At 36.5% G+C, this 19,473-nt stretch overlaps 1 protein-coding gene across 1 annotated transcript; it reads left to right on the plus strand.

Annotated features, from left to right (window-relative positions):
* Nucleotides 1–1,519: 1,519 nt before the first annotated feature.
* Nucleotides 1,520–18,870, plus strand: tmem114 (transmembrane protein 114). Its single transcript, XM_066689793.1, has 4 exons — nucleotides 1,520–1,859; nucleotides 1,967–2,047; nucleotides 14,426–14,563; nucleotides 16,155–18,870. The coding sequence occupies exons 1-4, from the start codon at nucleotides 1,631–1,633 to the stop codon at nucleotides 16,382–16,384; spliced, it is 678 nt and encodes a 225-aa protein (XP_066545890.1). The 5' UTR covers nucleotides 1,520–1,630; the 3' UTR covers nucleotides 16,385–18,870.
* Nucleotides 18,871–19,473: the final 603 nt, after the last annotated feature.

The raw sequence follows: 19,473 nt of genomic DNA on the forward strand, positions 1-19,473 counted from the left end.
ATTATTTGTGACATGGTACTGGCTATATAATAGAGATGTTATGGTCAGGAATGTCAGCATTAATGCATTATGTGATGTGTGACTGCCCTCAGAATCTGCCCTCACAGAGCTAGAAGACCTCTGCTTTGTTTCCTTGACCCTAATTATAGAGATGATAGGATATAAGGCTACTATACCTACACAGACTTTGTTAACTTAGTCAGTGCATGTGTGAAATTACCTACTGTGTCAGTTTGTTACTTCTTCAATATACTACAGCAGCTTGGCCTTGGCATGTCTTTCTCTCATCTCTCAGTTGGCTTTTAATGGATAGGTTTATTTTGTGAAGACTTCCTCATCATTACTCTTATGATTATTCTCTGGGCACACATCTCAATAACTGCTACATCAGTAGAGGGTCATAGAAAAAGCTTGTATTTGTTAATTTATCTCCAAGTGAACACATTTCACAGAGTATCCAGAATACTTCCCAGCCCACAGTGACTCAGACTCATTTTGCCGTTCATCAGAGACTTTCATCTGACTCCTGAGCTCAAAAATCATTTTGCAACCTATCACTTTCTTAAAACAGAGACCAGACAATGACAATACTGAAATCAGTAAATGTCTCAAATATTGTTTCTCAGCACAACTGGAGGCACTCAGTCTTAAGCGGACTGGTTTAATCAAGACTCTAATACCAACCAAAGTACTGATTTTAATTGCAGATCTTCATTGGACAAATTATTAAGATGAAGGGACCGGGGTTACCAGTCCTGATATAAAAGGTCTCTGGTGAGGAATAAGACTCTAAAGGTTGAACGCTAAACATCGCTTACCGAGAATCTTTTTGCTTTTATTCCAGCCTGAATTCTTAATGACTTTTCACAGTTACCATCTGTGCGAGGTCTTTATCAGGTGTGGATTAAAGAGATTATTTTTTTCTATACGCCTCTGCAGCTATTCTGAGACCTTTATTCATGAGCTCGGTCCCATGCAATGCTATTTCCATTTACTAGCACCCCAGATTGAAACATATAAATCTGATCTCTAAATGGTATTGAAGTGATCCCATTCTTCTCGTAGGTGTGAAGTGCTTGATTTGAAATATTATAGGCGTAAATCCATAGCAAGTCACCTGCATTATGTGATTGCATAGTTCTTAAATTCCACCCTGTAATTCACAGAAATTCATTAACAACCAAATACTGCACACACAAGAGAAAATGAGGGATTGTGAGCTTTTCTTCTCTTCTAGTGATATATACACTACATTTAAAAAAACTGTAGTCTAAATTTAAGATTGAAAGTAATGGGATGTAAAATAGTTCCCTGGTATTTAAATGAAAATATTTCAATATCAAACCTATGTCTGTATGAAAAGCGGTAGAAAAACATGTCCTAACCATTACAGTTCATCTTCCGACTACATGTTAAAATGCATATTTGGCTATCAAGTGCTACTGAATTGTACAAGGAGGATTTCGAAACGTGTGACCTATTGGTACTTCCCATCACAGCAAGGAAAAAAAGGAGAAGTGATGCTTCCTACAGCGCCAGTGATCACAGCAGCCTCGGTGGTGCATGCCAGTGGACAGGCAGGCGCGCAGCATGCAGGAGATGCTACTGTGCGCTTTCTGGTTTTCTCTCCATGATCCTCCTCCAGGAGCTGCAATGTAACAGCGCCTTGCCCCCAGTCAGGATGAAGCTCACACTGAGCGCTTTGGCGATGTTCGTGGCTCTGGTCGGGGTCCTGAGCTTTGTGTTTCTGGTAGTGGCGATTGGCACTGATTTCTGGTACATCATTGACGCGTCCAAGTGGGGACACAACTCCTCGGCTCACCTCAGCTCGCACTCGGGACTCTGGCGGACCTGCAATTGTAAGTGTATCGGTGTCGATTTGTTATTGGCGTTTTGCAATGGCACATAACGTTTTAATAAAGTCATTCATTGATGGTGTTGTTTTCCTCCACTGTTTTGATTTTAGTCAAAAGCGAGTGCTTGCCTTTGGTCAACCCATTTGGAAATGGAGCTTTGAACGTCACCGACTCCCAGAGGCAACTTCTCAGTAAGAATCATTTACAGATTTGCTTTTACTTACTGTTCTGACATGTCCCTTGAATCGACCTTTGCTTTTGTGCCTGTCTGTTCACTGATATTGTTATCTGTAATATATGACAACCTTTAAAATATAAAATTACATACATAATAGTTATATCAAATACAAATTAGGCGCAGTATAATATAGACATGTTGCAGGCGCATTACATGGTTTTATGTGTATGATTGCATGCAGGTTAAAGTCACCGCTAATTGTTTCAAGCTATATTGCCAATTGTCTGTTTTCTCCACAAACCATTCTACATGCTGGGATAAAAATAACAAACAATACAATTCGTTGGTCTTGTTCTAAAGGTTACCTAATAGGAGTAATTTATGTGAGGTGCTTCTTTCAAAACAATGTATAAGCTACAATTTATGTCCAATTACAGCTACAATACATGTTCAAAGGCGAGCCTACATTTCAGAGAAGAACAATGCATGAATCACAAGCATATATATATATATATATATATATATATATATATATATATATATATATATATAAATAAATAAATACATAGTGCTACAAGTTAAATATTCAGTTTTCAAATTATGTTTGGATTTATTTTGATACTACTTAATCAGTACAGTCAGAACTGATTTCCATTACTACAATCAATGCACATTTTAGTTGTTTGTTTTCTTTTTGATGTACAAGATCTGGTAATTACTTTCTGGAAAAAACAATGTGTTAGCCCAGTCATCATACCTTAGTCTACAGAGCCCCCTACACTCAGAATTGATTCCCTCAGTTGTTTACAATCCTGTTCAAACAGCCTATTTTCTGTGTGGTGAGAGGTGCGAGTAATGATGTTTGATCGAGATTCGGTACATGAGCTCCTGAGAAGGAAGGCTAACTCTGCTGCATGATTGTGGTTGATGTTGAAGTGGACAAGCTTACACCTGTGGATGTTAGCCTTTGTACGACACCTACTCTGACTTCTGTCTGGATCTGAGGATTAGTGCTGATGAGATTTTGAGATTTGTTACTTTCTAACATTTTCCAGATTAATGGGAATTCGCTCTGTTCTAGGGACATAAAATTCACCTTTTCAGATGGAGGTCTAAGTGTTCTTTTAAATGTTGTAATGTGTTAGGTAAATAATTCCTAATTAATTACATGCACATGCAATATTTGTGGTTGTTGTTCAAATCCAGTCTATGCATGTAAATTAACCACATTTACTAAAGTCTTATGTGGTTCAAAATGTCACTTTTATTTTTGAACTGGAAGGCATTTCTAAGGTCAAGTTTTTAGTAATGAGCTGCATCGCTACCCTGAAGTATTGGCAGCTAGCTAACCAATTATCAGTCCTTTACATACAGATGGGAAGGGTTGATGGGCTTAGAGGATCTAGACATACATATACAAATCACTTTTAATTGCTGGATTCCTTCAGCTCTTCATATCTACTGGGAAGACAGAACAGGAGAATGCTGAGAGATTTCCAGGTAGTTCTAGTTGCATCGTTAGAGTGTTGCAATGAAAATCATATCAGGAGACAGTGATTCAGTTTTTCTAAGTTGCCTAAAGCAGATGAAGTATTAAAGCCATGCTTTCCTTTTGAAGGTTTTGACATGCATACATAATGAATTTCCTTATGTTGAAATAATTATCCAAGGCCTATTCATTGACATGTGAAAAAAAATCATAGGGGACCAGTTCCGGAGTCCAGGCAATTATTTGGGCACATTATCCATTGAGTCATATGATAGCACTGCACATTAACTGCTTCATTGGTGGCCCGGTTAGAAAAAGCCTCCCAAACACCTGTGGTGAACTGATGAATACATTAATAAATAATTAAGGGAACTTTCTGGATTTAGATCAGATGTAACAGAGGTTATATGGTTGAATACTGAGGAGTACATATATGTGGAAATGCAAATAGTATTGTCCTTTTATGTAAACAGTATATGAAACAGTTATTTAAAAGGATTCGTAACTGGTAAAGATGAATTCACTTCTTTAATGAAAGAAAAACATCAAACTTCATGATCTCAGGGGGATATAAAGGGGCTTTGATTGTTTCAGCCTGAAATCTACTGTCTTCACTTGTTGTAATACATCTAATTTCTCTTTCAGTAAACATATCCCAGAGAGCATGAAATACAGAGACGAGTTGATGTCTATGTCTCTCAAATATATCCTCAAAAAACAGATTTAAAATGTTGTATCGGTGACAGCTCTGATACTTTTTCATTTTAAAGCCCCATAAACACAAGGTGCCCTATTTTTGTTTGTCTAAAATGATGACAAACCAGTGATAGCTCATGTCTGTGCCCATCTGTAAATATCAGTGTTTTATCACGTGCTGGGTAACAGATTAAAGGAAACCATCCTATGGCGCTGAGAGGAAAATGAAGTAATGGCACACATTAGAAAAAAACATAATCCATCTTTGTCGAGCTGTCAGGTGAATACAGATTTCCAATTTTAAGATGAAATGTTCGGCTACAGGGGAATAAAGGAATGTAATATCCCCTATTGTACTGGATATAGTTCTCTGTACTTCAAACATGCCACAGCTGATGCATTTAATTATAAGGCAGTGCTAAACCCTTTCTTGTACGAGGAGTGAGACTGATCCTTCCCTATGAGGTAAATTTGTTTTGGATTATGGCACTTTTTTTGTAATACCTCTATCGAAAAATGAATTAAAAGGCCTCATCAAGTGGCAGTGCATTACCTGTGTAGTCATACGTAACAAAGGTATTGAGTTCAACTGTTATTTTTTCTCAATCAGAAGATACCTCACCCAAAAATATGCAGTGTAACAGTTTCAGATATGACAGTGGACGTGCACTGAGCCGTGCTGCTGTTGATTTTATTTCTCAGGTTGTCTCAGGGGTTCTGCAGGACAGTACAGATTAAAACAAGGTGTAATAGAAAAACGCCTAGCTTGAAATGCGTTCCAGTCACATCATCTCATGACTTTCTCCATCAGCCACAACATGCAAGCTTCTTGACACGTCTATAGCCAGATTAAGTCCTTCTTTCACATACAGGAGAACTAATTGGGTCTGCTAAAGGTAATGCATCAAATACTCCCTAACAGCCTCATTAAACAAAGGGTAAATGTTTCACAGCAAAACAGTGTTTTCTTTGTATATTGTTCCTACCAAAGATTAAGTAAGAATCACAGAATGCATCAATTTATATTATTGGTGTATCATAGCTATAAGGCACCTTTTAGCATCTGTGACTGATTACATACAGTGCTAAAGGTGCTTAATCACTTCTGCTGTACTTAGCCTATAGTCATACAGGATACATTACACATCCTTTAGAAACAAGACCAAGATTATTACTAAGATGGCATTTGTGACCTTTCTCTGCATTACTGCTTGATCATTTCTCTGGATTGTCATGAGTGCTTGTGCTTGTAACAGCCCCACTTCTGTTCACAGCGAGCTTTCTGAATATCCATTCTTGTAGCACTTTCTGAACCACAGGGGCACACAGCTTTAAAAGAGAAATGAATTTGATGAAGCTGGCAGAGCCTTGATCTATGTTTCGTGGCACGAACAGGTGTGCCTCAGAATTTTTCAAGTCCCTTTTTTAAAAACTTATTTTCTAAATTCTGTTCCAGACCACAGTTGGTGTTCAGAATCTTTATTTTATTACTTAATCAAAGTCATTATAAACAGCTGTTCACCTGATCGGACTAGTGAAAAGGATCCTGACAGACTGGGCCTTGATAAAATAAACACAACAAATCATTCAATTACGCTCCTTTTACATGTATTCCAGCTAACAGGAAATCTGTTAAACTATTTTTGTCTCAAAATGTTTAGGAATTAATAAGCCAGTGGCATTTTACTAGGATTTAACCAAACAGATTCTGTGTTATACCTCCAATTGTTCCCCTGGTCCTCTGTCTGCTCTCTCACACACCAGCATGTCAAAGGTGACGTCATAGAATAATGATCGAACTTCAATTTACAGGTAAGTCTCGTTCAGTCTCCACATTGTTTGATGTCACAGCCCCAGTTGTACCATAAGATCAGTTCTGCTCGCGTGTGGATGGCTGAAAATATTCAAAATAGATACTTTAAAATACTGTAAAACTAATTATTGTAGTGTAAAATTTGCCATCTGTTACAAAACCACATATATACAGCTCTGGAAAAAATTGAGACCACTGCAATTTTTTCTTAAATCAGCATCTCTACACGTACAGTATGGCAGCCATTCCATTCCAATGTCTGTTGAATTGCAACACAGCCACACCTCATTCTACTGAATGAGCTACTGATTAGGTGATCACCTCAACCAAATCTTATTTAACAAGGAAAAGTATAAAAAACACTGCTGTGGTCATCACTATCCTCTTGCAATAGGACCAGTTGGATGGCAAAAACAGTGCTAGTACAACCTCAAAAGTAATTGGAATCAGAAAATAACTATTGACCATAACGAAAGAGTTGAAAAGGAAAGTTTTTATTATTATTATTATTGTTATTATTATTATTATTTCTTGGCAGACGCCCTTATTTAGGGCGACTTACAACATAAGTCCAATACAAAGTGCAAAAATAGTTTTGAGTGAGGAAAAGAAGGGTTCAATTCTGGCTTTACTGGCAGAGGGATACAGTGAGCGTTGGGTTGCTTCCATCCTTAATAAGAACAAGGTCAAGCAGCAGACATTGGGGACAACAAAGCTACAGACCGGCAGAGGGTGAAAACGACTCTCCACTGACCAGGATGACCACCAACTCATTCGAATGTCACTCAGCAACCAAAATTGCTCCTAAATTAAATTTTTTAGTATAGGTCCAATACAATAATAAGCCTTTGAGTGCGTTTTCTTCTTTTCTAATAGATGAAAAGCAGATGCTGTACTGTCTGCATGCTATCCACTGCTGCGATATTCCTCTCAAAAGCTGCTGTGCGACTGTCGCAGTGATGTGTGACAGCATATTAAACTGTCATCTTCAGTATATTGCCCACTGTTTATAGGAAAGCTTAAATACATTCAGAATGTGTTAGAAATAACACACTGAACACTTTGTGATGGGCAATAGCTTATTTCCTTCCTTTTAACATCTGTTTTATATACAATTTAATACAGGCACTCATTTTACTGGTATCATGCAGATTACAGAGCTTGAGAAAGAACACAGGCCTGTAATTTAATCAGGACTCTCCTGCAACGCCGTTGATCTCAGGGGTATGAAGTGGTTATTGAAATTCATTAAGCTCTATCAATGGAAAAACAAGGCTTTCAAATCACATGACATCTTCGCCCGATTGACCAAAACCTTCGAAACACTAGGAATGGTGATGTCTGTACATCAATATAAAAAAACTCAGAACCTTTTTTGTATTTATTTAAAAGTTTCAACTTTAACAGAGCACACAACTGCAAGAACCTCCTCTTCTGTAATATAATTATTTTTTCTGGACTGGGTCACCGCGTTGCTGTGTGCCACAGGAAGCAGGTTCTGTAGGCAAACCAGTAGAAATGCTACTTCTATTTAATGATACCCCTAACATTAAAAAGCAAGCTATAGTCTTAGAGGAGTGGTCTTCCTTCCGTATTATAAATGGTGGCAGAAGATATGAAATAAAAAGTTGTGAAAGAAAATGCTATTGTGTCCCGGGAAAGGGTGGAATTAGGAGTCATACCGTGACAGACATTCCCAAGTATGAATAGCAGGCAGAGATGGGATAGATGTGTCCTCGGGCTGTCTCACCCCACTGAGCAGCTGCTTGACCAAATTTCCTTTTCTACTTTAATTTCAAAAAAGGGATCAGGAAAGACTACTGTAATATTCAAGGGAGGCCTAAATAAAGCGCTGGGAGGTGGCTGTTGCATGCAAAACACGTTCTGTTATTCCGATCACAACAGGAAAACATGCGGCCATGCATGTTGATTAAACTCTTATAAAATGTGTCATAATGATGTGGACAGATGAGGATACGCACGGCTCCCCCTCCTGCGAGTCCAAAGGGAAAAACAATCAACTAGCACTGAAAGAATAATCTTGTCCGGAAACATCAGAATAGCAGCATTGCACTCCGCTGGGATCTGAAGCCCAATGCTAGGCAGAACTTTCCAGAATCAAAACACTTTGCCTGATTTCATCCTCTCTTCAGAGGAATTAGCCTCGCTGGTCACATACTCTCTGTGGCAGGTGGCTGTTGTAAATTAGCACGAGAATCAAAGGAGAAATGAATTAGCCTTGAAAGAAATTAACTAGGATGTGTATTAATGCGCCAATATGATAATAAATCACCATTAAACAAGTGAATAAACTTTCTTTTACTTTTTTCTTCTTTCAGAAATTTCTTGCTTGCAGGATTATTGTCCGTGTTTATTTGTCGGATAGTCCATTCTAATTCTAAAGGTCTGTTCCTTAATGTGGTTCAGACTCCTTCCTGTTTGATAAGAACAACAGTGTTAGTTCGATATTAACAAGTTTAATGGCATCATTCTTATTTTAATTGATGTGATTCTGAGATAATGTGGCCCAATTTGGTTCAGAGTGAATGAAATGCTACTGATGTAAAGGAAGAAAAAAGACAAAACAGATATGTCATTCCATCTGAAGATGTGTGTTTATATTAGTCACATGCCAATCTGTTAAGCCTGACAACTGACAATTATGTATTGACACTCAAAATAAATAAAAGGACGTTTCGTGATATTTCTGTCATCTGCGGAGTAGGTGATTATTGACAAGAAAAGCTGACATGTCATCCCGTCACCAGCTGCAGGCAGCATTAATAAGCCGGAAATGGTAAATCTGTGTCCTGCATTTAGACAAATTAAATCTTTGCCTGGGTAACCGTTTTAGCAGAATACTAATTATCCCTCACAAAAACTCAGAATAACACAAGCAAATCAAGCCCCTGCATTAAAAAATAAATAAATAAACAAATAAAAACAGTTTTAAAGGTCAGTCTCATACATTTGCTGATCCAAAAAGGGTTCATGCTGATAAACAAAAATACAGATCACCAAGGTACTAATTTATTCATTGACACATGTTTCTTATTGTTTTCCACTCAAACTGGAACTTTGTTGGAGTTGTTTAAGTTAATCACATGAAATCAATATGACAGTGGGGTCATATATATACAGTACTGTGCAATGATTGTGTTTGAACCTACATATTGAATTGATGATCATTAGCACCTGTTTGGTATAATTGTTTAATCAAACACCTGACTATATGCCTACAAAATCCCTGGCTGTGTGCAAGTGTACCTAGAAGAATTGATGCTGTTTTGAAGGCAAAGGGTGGTCACACAAAATATAGATTTGATTTAGATTTTTCTTCTGTTCACTCACTTTGCATTTAGTTAATTTAGTCTGTTTTTGAAAGCATTCTTACTTTACAGCATTTTTTCACACCTGCCTAAAACATTTGCACAGTATTGTATGTACTGCATAGTTATATGTCCAAAGCTGTTTTTGTTTTTCAAATGTTCAATTGGATTGTATCATATTAGATAACCCACTGATAAGCATTATCTCTCCAGGTATACATTGATAATTGATATAAAACTGTTCACACTGATGATTTGAGAGATACACATTTAGTTTCTTGACTCACAAATGGCACATTTCTAAATTGAGATCCTTGCTTCAAAAGCAAGGAACACAATCATACTGTCAAGTTGATTATTTATGGTGTCTTTTGCTCTCAGAATAATAATTGCATATCAAATTGCATGTTTTACAAGATCAAAATCTGATTAGGCCATATCTTCACAGTAAGAATACCTTTGGCTCAGGCTAAAAAGAAGCCATTTAGTCAGTCATGAGCACAGTGTTTACACTGAAAATCCATAATCATCTCCAGCACTGTCTGTCTTCCCTGAGATTCGCTGTGTTGTGCCAAATAAGCCAAATAAGATATCGATGAACCCTCGGGTCACGTAGTTAAGACCTGATCTCCGTTACATCACTCCACTTCACTGGCTGGCTAAAAATACATTAAAGGGGAGTCTATAGTTAAAATCTGATAGTCCATCCATCTATCCATCTGTTTCTTTCATCAATATTCAATAAAAGTAATCAAAGTAAATGAACATATCATTGACAATACCTTTCCCTACCTGAGTTTGGTAATGATCAGTGCCGCATGACTGCCATGTGTCAGGGCTGTGACAGGAGAACATAATGTGATAGATGGACTTGGCTTAGTACAACTTGGAAAAATGGCTGCCATACACGGAGGTAGGAACCATTTCCATCAAAGGCAGTATTCTTCAAGTCAGGCCATCAAGGGCCAAAGGGTCTGGGCTTCTGATATTCATTATACCTGAGCTTTCATCATTTAAATGTTATTAAACATAGAGAAGTAGTTGGTTAAATTAGTTCCCAAGTTATCACGTAGTCATGAATTACCCCAAATGCGTATCTACAATCTGTGAATATATTGACCAGTTTTCCATATGCTATTTTGAGATCAGCTGTGAGAGCTACCAATTCAGCCACAAAATGCCGTTATAATAGGTTTTACAAATAAATAAATAAATGTAAAATGTTGGAAATTCAATTAGAGCGAAAATATTGAAATTGGAATCTGAAGGTGGTCATTTAGTAACTATAATTTGCCAGTGGTTTTCAATTGGAGGAAGCTGAAACAATACAGAACTATGAGCTGAGCAGGCAGACAGCTCTATTAGTGCATAAACTAACTCTTCGTTAGGGAAATAATTGACTAGATACATTTCTGAATTTTTTTTTTTTTTTCTGAAGTACCTAGGAATCATTATTGAAGTCAATGAAAAGGCTTATTTCCCCAAATATATTTTGTTAACTAATTATATTAAATTAATCAACTCAATTAATGGTGTGGTATATGTATAAATTGTACATATCCATGAATATAACTTAAATATATTTCAATTAGGAACAGGAGAACAATCCATTACTCAGAGATTGGGTCTTAAGTGACCCAGAGGACCATGAACATTTTGAGGGTGACAAAAAATACCTTAATTGGTAATATATATCTTAATATATTCAAATATATTGAAAAGTGGCAGCTCAATTCCTTCCAACAAAACCTTTTCAACTCTCCAACCCTCGTCAAACCTTCTCAAACTATTTGGTTTGCAGTAACATATGAGCAAATCTATAGTTGAAAAAACTGATTAAAAAACTGTTAAATAGGCACATTTCCATGACACTGTGTTTAAGATTATTTGCTCCTGAGTATTAGCCTGTGTGTATTTAGATGTATTTTAAATATCCAGCTCTGCAGTAAGAAGGGCAAACAACCTTCCTAAGTGCAGAACAAATTAATGTCTATGAAGTCTCATTTTGATTATTAGGAATATAAATCAAAGGATATTTTTATACTTTTGCAGAGATACACTTTAAGAGTCAGGCAACAGAAAAGTACCAAGTCAAAATTCATAATGCATTACACTCATAATGGGTTCATAAACAGCAGTCTGATTTAGAACAGGGTCGTGGTACATGACATTTCTAATACAGCGCACAAGTCTTTTTCTACAGATGGTATTTCATTTGTGGAGGCTCTCCGGAGAAGTATCTGAATTATTATTATTAAATGAAAAACAGCTCTTGAGACAGCAAAATAAGGTTATTATGAAATTACTGAACTTACGACATTTCTCCTAGGTTATTTCTCCAAGTCGTAATTAATACACAAATAACGGCTGAGCTTAGAAGAAGGTTTTAAATGCATTCGGGTTTTTCAGGCTTTAGCTTTGTAAATTAATAGCGTAATCATTTCAGAGACAAACTAATGATCTCAGGAATAAGCTTTTAACTCAAAGTCTCCTATTAGAGTGATCGAAATTACAATATTGGAGATCAGGTTATAATGAACTATTAAACCCCCTTCTTGCAGCGGCACAGTGTCACTGAGAAATACACACTATTTCCAGTCCATTACCTCTAGTGGCGTAACTTTCATATCATCATATCATTCATTGTGAGTCAGATGGGGGGTGCCTGCTAGTTGTTGAGCAGGGAGGGACATGTCGAAAAGTCGGGGGGACGGTTCTTAGATCAGGAAGAAAAGCTACAGCTATTCAGTGTCTGTTTTGTTTGTAATACATGCTTTTTACAATTGGGGATGGATGGTTGAATGCTTGTTTCAAATGGGCCATAAAAGCCATGCCTTGTTAAAAGGGTTATTACAGGCTGACAGAATCAATACCATGCACTCCTGAGAAATGCATAAAGGAATAAATAAATGGTTATATATATATATATATATATATATATATATATATATATATATATATATATATATATATATGTTACGTGTGTGTGTGTGTGTGTGTGTGTATTAAAAGAAAGCCTGGAAGATGTGTTATGGATTGTTTGATGATGCTTTACCAGCAGGAAAGGAGGTAGAAAGGAGGAGAAGGCAGCCACAAATAGATTTTAATAAATTCAATACTGGAGAAGTGGTGGATGCACTATTGAAAGGTTCGCTCAGCTGGATACCGTGCATTCATAGATCAAGGGGACCTGGTGTCAGGAACTCGAGCAACAGGCTGTCTGAAGAACCCATAGGATAACCATTTGTCCAATTCCTTTCCTAGTATGTTCCTTGATATAACCTTTCTTCAGTACCAGACATGTCCCCACATCACAAAACAAGAGAGAAAGCATCCAGTTATAATGCGGTCTCAAGACAGTGACAGTGTTCTAATATCTGCCCTTAGTTTATTGATCTCAAGATGTTTGATGGGACAATAGCATGTTCCTCACAGGGGCTGAAGTCATCAGATCACAGTCATTACAAGGTGTAAAGTCCACCGTGAGACATAGATGCTATAGTTCCTTTGAGTGACTATTCCTACAGCAGGTGGAATATAATAGAGTTATATATTATGTATAAATATATATTTATTCAAATATAATAAAAAAATAGAACCATACCATTTAAAAATATTGATGGAGGTTTCACATTTTTTACTTTCTAAATGCTACAGATAATGCAAAGATGATGTTATTGCACAATTAGTGCTCTTCTTACATAGAAAGAACATTAGGGTTGTAACAAAACAAGAGTCAAGATGTTTTGTAATTTCCTACACACTAAGGTTTATGGCTGTGTTAATGACTAGCTGATGCAAGAATTTTACAGTTTTATTGTGCAATGAAAAGTTTCTCCTGGGGATTGATATTTATTTCCCTCTTCACCGCCATTGCATTACAGCATTGGAGGTTGGGCAGAAAGATCACCTGCAGGATCTGTACTGGTGTATAAGCCAGCCCCGACATTGGCATTTTGTACAATAATGACGATTGTCAATCTATCTGCTGCCTTTCTGGACCTGGAAATTATCTACTATGGCATCATGTACCATAATACAATCAAAACACAAGTGTGATTCCTTCTTTCAAGGGCAATGAGAGGGGGTTGGGAGGTGATGCTTGAAGGGATTGTACAAAGGAGATCTTTCCATGTCTTGGGTTTAATGGCCCAGCTGCATTAGGCTTCTCCTTTGATACAATAGTTAATTAATGTTTTATTACAACTCCCACAGAAAATGATTATATTCACAAGGTCAGAGGTAACCCCTTTTTGTACAATTTACAATTATTTTGTAGCTCTTCATACTTAGAAATCTTTTGGTCATACAGATCATATAGAAATATACTGGTTTCTCCTTCTTCTTCATAATTCATTCTCTCTCTCTCTCTCTCTCTCTCTCTCTCTCTCTCTCTCTCTCTCTCTCTCTGTCCTTCAAAACAGAAAACAATTTACACATCTATATATATGGTTTCCTTGATTGTGATAAGAGACATTTGCCAGGTTAAAAATACCAGGCTATTTGGAGCTATGCCGAATAACCTCTGATAGGTAATGAGTAATCAAACCATAGGCATATTGCTATATTATCGAGCAGTAACCTAGAATTATGTGCGGTCGACTGCATGGCCAATTTTCAATAATGTGTTCCTGTGTGTGAGAAACAGAAAATCTATTACTGTCTGATAAAAAGGCACAGAACAAAGTGTTTTGGGTCAGCCTGTGATGAACCTCTCAGAAGAACTTTTAGCGTTCCCTTCTCTATCCTCTTCAATCTAATTACCAGTGATGGTAAATTGGCTGAAATTAGATTAGATCAATTAGATGAAACAAAAGCCTAGGAAAAAAGAACATTGCGAGCAAAAGGTGGCACAAAAAAAAGAAAGAAAGGAAAGTTGATAACAATATTCAGATGTGGCAAAATTAAAACACAAAAAAGAGATAGCAGGCTATTAATGTATGCAATCTAGTCGCCTAGACTAGACTCCCGTCTTACGATGACACACAGCACTCTGGAGTATCTGATTACAAGCAGTGAGGAAATGACAGTGTACCCTAATGCTGACAATGATTTGTGTTTCAGACATGCACGGGACCTTTGTGGTGTTGCTGCCTCTCAGCTTGATTGTAATGATCTTCGGGGGGATGGCAGGGTTTATCAGTATCCTGGCCAGAGCTTACTTACTGCTACTGCTGACAGGAATCCTCTTTCTGTTTGGAGGTAAGTCTCCCATCTTCTCAGCATGTCCAAAGAGTGGCTAATCTTAAAAGGATGAATTAGAATGAAGGATATGAGGGAGGTCATTCAAAGAAAAGGACTCAAAGTATAACCAAACCATTTCTTTCTGAAGCACAAATTAGTAATAACACTTCAGAAAAGCTATGTAGAGATTTGTGAAGTTTTAAAGAAGTGCACCTTAACAACCATATTCTAGACAGCAGCATTGTGGGAATAAATTTACTTCCAAGGCAATTCACCATGTCACCAAATTGTGCATCAAAGAGTTTTTGCTCAAACAGGAACGTGCTGAACACATTTAGTGCTTTGCTCACAACTCCGACCTCATTGTAATGAAAATGATCCTGTGTTTATCCATTTACCTTCATTAGTAACTTCAGTTGCTTTTAACGCATTTGCCTAAACACTTGACAGAAATCATTACAATGAAAGCTGACTGCTTTTTATCATTTGGAAGGTCTCATTAATTATGTTCTTAAAGTAACTGTGTTGTCTGTTTCAAACAAAATGCATGGGAGTATTGGGAGTGTTATTGTAATCACTGCAAATTTGAACAGAATTCTCTTCAAAACAGACAATACTGACAATACTAAAAAAATGTGTTTTTTAAGTATAAGAGATGCTCACTCAGGTAGGAAAATAAATTCCTCTGCACTCAGGTTACATATAATATCTGTCTACCAACCTAAGCCTCTTATTATTCTGCTTCAGCTTGTGTTTCTGTTCCTTGTGCCTGGAGGCAGTGCAAACAAGAGCTAAAAATGGTTGACTTCTTCTGAAAACGTACTTCAATTAGGCTTTAAATTAGAGTGTATTTGCTCATTAAATCAGCAGGGACCTCTTTTTGTAGACATGACATTTTGCACCTGACAGATGCATACCGCATGACACGAACACTAGACCTTGGCAGACAGGTTATCTGGAAGTGTGCAGATCAAGCTGAGGATTTCGTTGCACAACTCTGGAGTATAAATGCGTCGTTCCGGAGTGAAGAGAGAACCAGATGATCATATGAAATAAGGCAGGAAATGAGTTCTCATCTGTTGAACCCTTCTTGGACATAAAATAAAATAAAATGGAAAAGTTGTTGAGATAAAGCAAATAGAAACTTTATTAACAAGCTAGCTTGGAAGCATCACATCACAGAGCTTTTTAATTGTATAAATATTATACCCAGCATTCCGCTCCGATCTGATTTTCCTTATTAATTATGAAAGCAGAGAAAATAAATTACAAACAAATAATGAATAACCGGCTTGCAGGTTGACTAATGAACCAGAAGAAAGCACTGGTCCTGGAGAATGTATCACCTCCTTCAGCGAGCCATCGAATTACGCTGAACAAAAATATAAATGAAACGTGCAAGAGTTTCAAAGATTTTACTGAGTTACAGTTCATATAAGGAAATCAGTCAATTGGACTACATTAATTAGGTCTATGGCTATGGATTTCAAGTCTCAAGTTTTTGTTCACTATACATTCACACTATGTGGTGACCACTAATTAAGAGTCATCTCACAAATGTGCACACAATGGTCGAATGCCTAACCAACCTTTCCATTTGCGCCACCAGCTCTCATCACCCTTGCTGGAGTCAGTGTCTATGTGGCTTACTCCGCGGCAGCATTCAAAGAAGCTCTGTGCCTGTCAGGGAGAAAGACCTTGGAGAACATCGACATCCGGTTTGGCTGGTCCTTGGCGCTAGCCTGGATCTCCTTCATCGCCGAGGTCCTCACCAGCGTGGCGTTCCTCCTGACCTCCAGAATAGTGGGCCTGAGAAGACGACAAGAACAAGGCATCTGAACTTCGAACGGGCCTGAGAATTCATTATTTATGAGAAACAGAGAGGTATCTGGTATTACAAGAGATGTGACATGGCAGTGCGTATCGTATTTCACACAGAAAAGTGACGCGAGCCGAGATTTGAAACCAGGGGCAGCTGTGGATGTCATGTGCTTTGGTTGTCACTGTTCTTATTCACAGACCTCTTGAATTGTGGTGGAGATCTCTGCAGACGACACAGTGTAGTTTAACAAAACGGTAAGCACCTTAAAAAGACCTGTGCATCATCCAGTACAACAATTTGTGAATAGACTCTGTGGTAGGTGTTGCATTATATGTTAGGATACATTTTTAGAGTGAGATGCTGCACTGAGGCTTGATTTGTGATGATGAGAGATGACGTTAGAGTCTGAGCTAAACATAGTCCAGCCTTGAGCCATGAATGGATCACAGTTTGAGAGCCTCTGTTTTATGGTTTTGAAATTTGCTGCTCTCAGCACACCATTCATTATTTGTTGAAGTCAAAGACAATAATTCGAATGATCCAATGATATGAGAACAATGCCGGAGCGTATGACATTAATTATACGGATTCGTGCAACATAGTTATCGATTCCTCATTTCCTTCTTCTTTTTTTGGTATATTTCTATTTTGTCTGAACTGTAAAGAACTCATTATGGTTTTAATTAGTGACCAGTTATAAAGTATTGAGATCTGATGACTTTTGCAGTAATTTACAATTATATTATACTGCATGGCTCTCCTTGAAATAGTTTGCCAATTCAAGTCTTCCTCGTACTTCCCCTAAACCTCTCATTCTGATCTTGCTGAAGCTTTTTGACTTCACAGCGCATGCTCTTATATACTTTCTTGTCAATTATTAGAAAAATATATTCCTTTGGCTAAATATTGAACATTGTACTCAGTACCTTCTCTTCATTTGTTCTCTGTAATCTACCAGGTGTATTCATAAATTAAGACCCAAAGCATCTTCTTAAAGGTAATCTGAGCTGTATTTCATAAATCATTTCACATAAACTAACAAATGTAATATCATAAATCATAAATCAATATCATAATATAATTTTTAATTTAATAATTAATAATAATTTTGCAGTGATCTCCTCTGCATCTCCTTTTAATGCAGTATTAATTTTGTTTGTGATTGTAGATTTTTCTGTAAATCTGTATATATTAGAGTTTAATAGTGTTTTAAAAAAAGCATTCTGCCTTTTTCACAAGAAGTAAAAAAATATATAATTGTGTGGTTTTATGAATAGAAATGTTCAGTGTAAAAAATAAACTGTCTTGTGAAAAGGTCTTTATCCAGTTTATCATCATGCATATTAAAGAAATAAGTAATGTTTGATTAGAACACTTGACATTTTACATAAATAGTCTTCATTTAAAAGTCTTGTATGTTAACTTATGTCAGTTGACAAAGTTTAGGGCTGGAATTAAATCAAAACTTTGACCCACCCGCTAATAGCAAACTACAGAACTGTACTCAGTTGCTTTTTCATTTTCAGTTAGATGCCACTTTCTTCTAATCATAAATGTAACCACAATGATGTACAGCTTTGTAGTTTGCTATTAGCGTGTTATATCCACTTGTTCTAAATGTCTTTATAAATACATACATACATATTTTGTTTTCTTTATAAACTCTTAGATTTTAGAAGAACATCTCTTTGGTATAGAGTTTCTATGACTTGTCCATGTTGCCCATAGGATTATAGTGTAATTATCATTAATTTAATTGAAGAAATATAGAATTTGAACTATACCTACTTCCTGTTGAGATATTTTCAGAAAAGTGCAGAAAAGATTACAAGGACAAGAGGCTCAAGGTAGAAGTATGTTACAGATTTTATTCATTATTTATTTCACCTTACCTGTCGAATAATGTTTGTGTGTGACCTCAATCCATGCATCAAGCTATTATTGAACTAGTTTTCAATCGGAATCTGTAGTTAGTTTTGAAAGTCGGAAGTCACAAATACCACATTACCAATACAGGGAAAAGTTGTCAAAAGGGGCTATATAATTGATTTTGAATGTGCAGTGTTTTCTGATACTAAAACATTTTAACTTTCAATTTCAGTGTTAAATGTTATAAAATATAATGTGTAAGTGCTATAAACAGGACATTTCTTGAAGAGTACTTAAATTATTTTACATGGATTCTCTCATAAAAAGAGGGTGTATACTGGTAAAGTGCGGTCAGAGGGGAGTATAGCTAGCCTACCCAGTTGCAATCCAAATGATGATAATGATTAGCTAGTAGTTAGTTAACTAACTAATTATTTTGTATAGTATTGTATGTATTATTTATTTTAGTTTTTTTATGTGCACTGTGCAATATAATTATATTTTCAGAACTGAGTATTTTTGGTGTGGGTGTTTTTTATCTAAACTGATTATTAGTTATTGCTGTTATTATGTGCACTATTTACATTTGTATTTATTACTAAATCTATTTCTTCAACATGTACAGTGTATGTTCAAGTGCAATAAATGTTCTGTGCACTATTAATATGTTTGTGTGTCTTTTAGTGTTATCTAATTTGTTTTGTCTCTGCCATAAAGATGGGCACAACTAAAAGGTTTTGCAGTGATGTGGGGGGCCCCACAATCATATCTCGCCTATGGCCCACAAAAGGCTAGGGCTGGCCCTGAGTTCAATCAACCCAGTCTTTACAATAATAATAAAAACAATACTATCTGAACCTTTAATTATCTGGTTAATGCAAAATGTATACTTCAGATTTCACTTGAATCTCTTATTTAAATTCATAATACTGTTTATAATACTTTGGGTGTAAAGGAATGGGTAAGTGTTTGGTTTCATCAATCAATGTATATGAGGATTACAAAATGGAGATTACAGAGTCACTTTATTAGTTTGATTTTAGTTTTTTGTTATTTTAAATGTATAATAACCATATTTACCATTAGCACTGACATAAATAAGGGGATTCTCAGGTCAGAAATGGATGGAAACCATTTGAATGGACAAACACTATCAGCACTATAACTTTCTTTAAAAAAGTGCCCTGAGTTTCATTATTGAGTTCCATTTTACCACACAGGGACACTTAAAACTGAA

This window comes from Amia ocellicauda, chromosome 17 (genome assembly GCF_036373705.1).
Source record: "Amia ocellicauda isolate fAmiCal2 chromosome 17, fAmiCal2.hap1, whole genome shotgun sequence".
NCBI classification, from domain to species: Eukaryota; Metazoa; Chordata; class Actinopteri; order Amiiformes; family Amiidae; genus Amia; species Amia ocellicauda.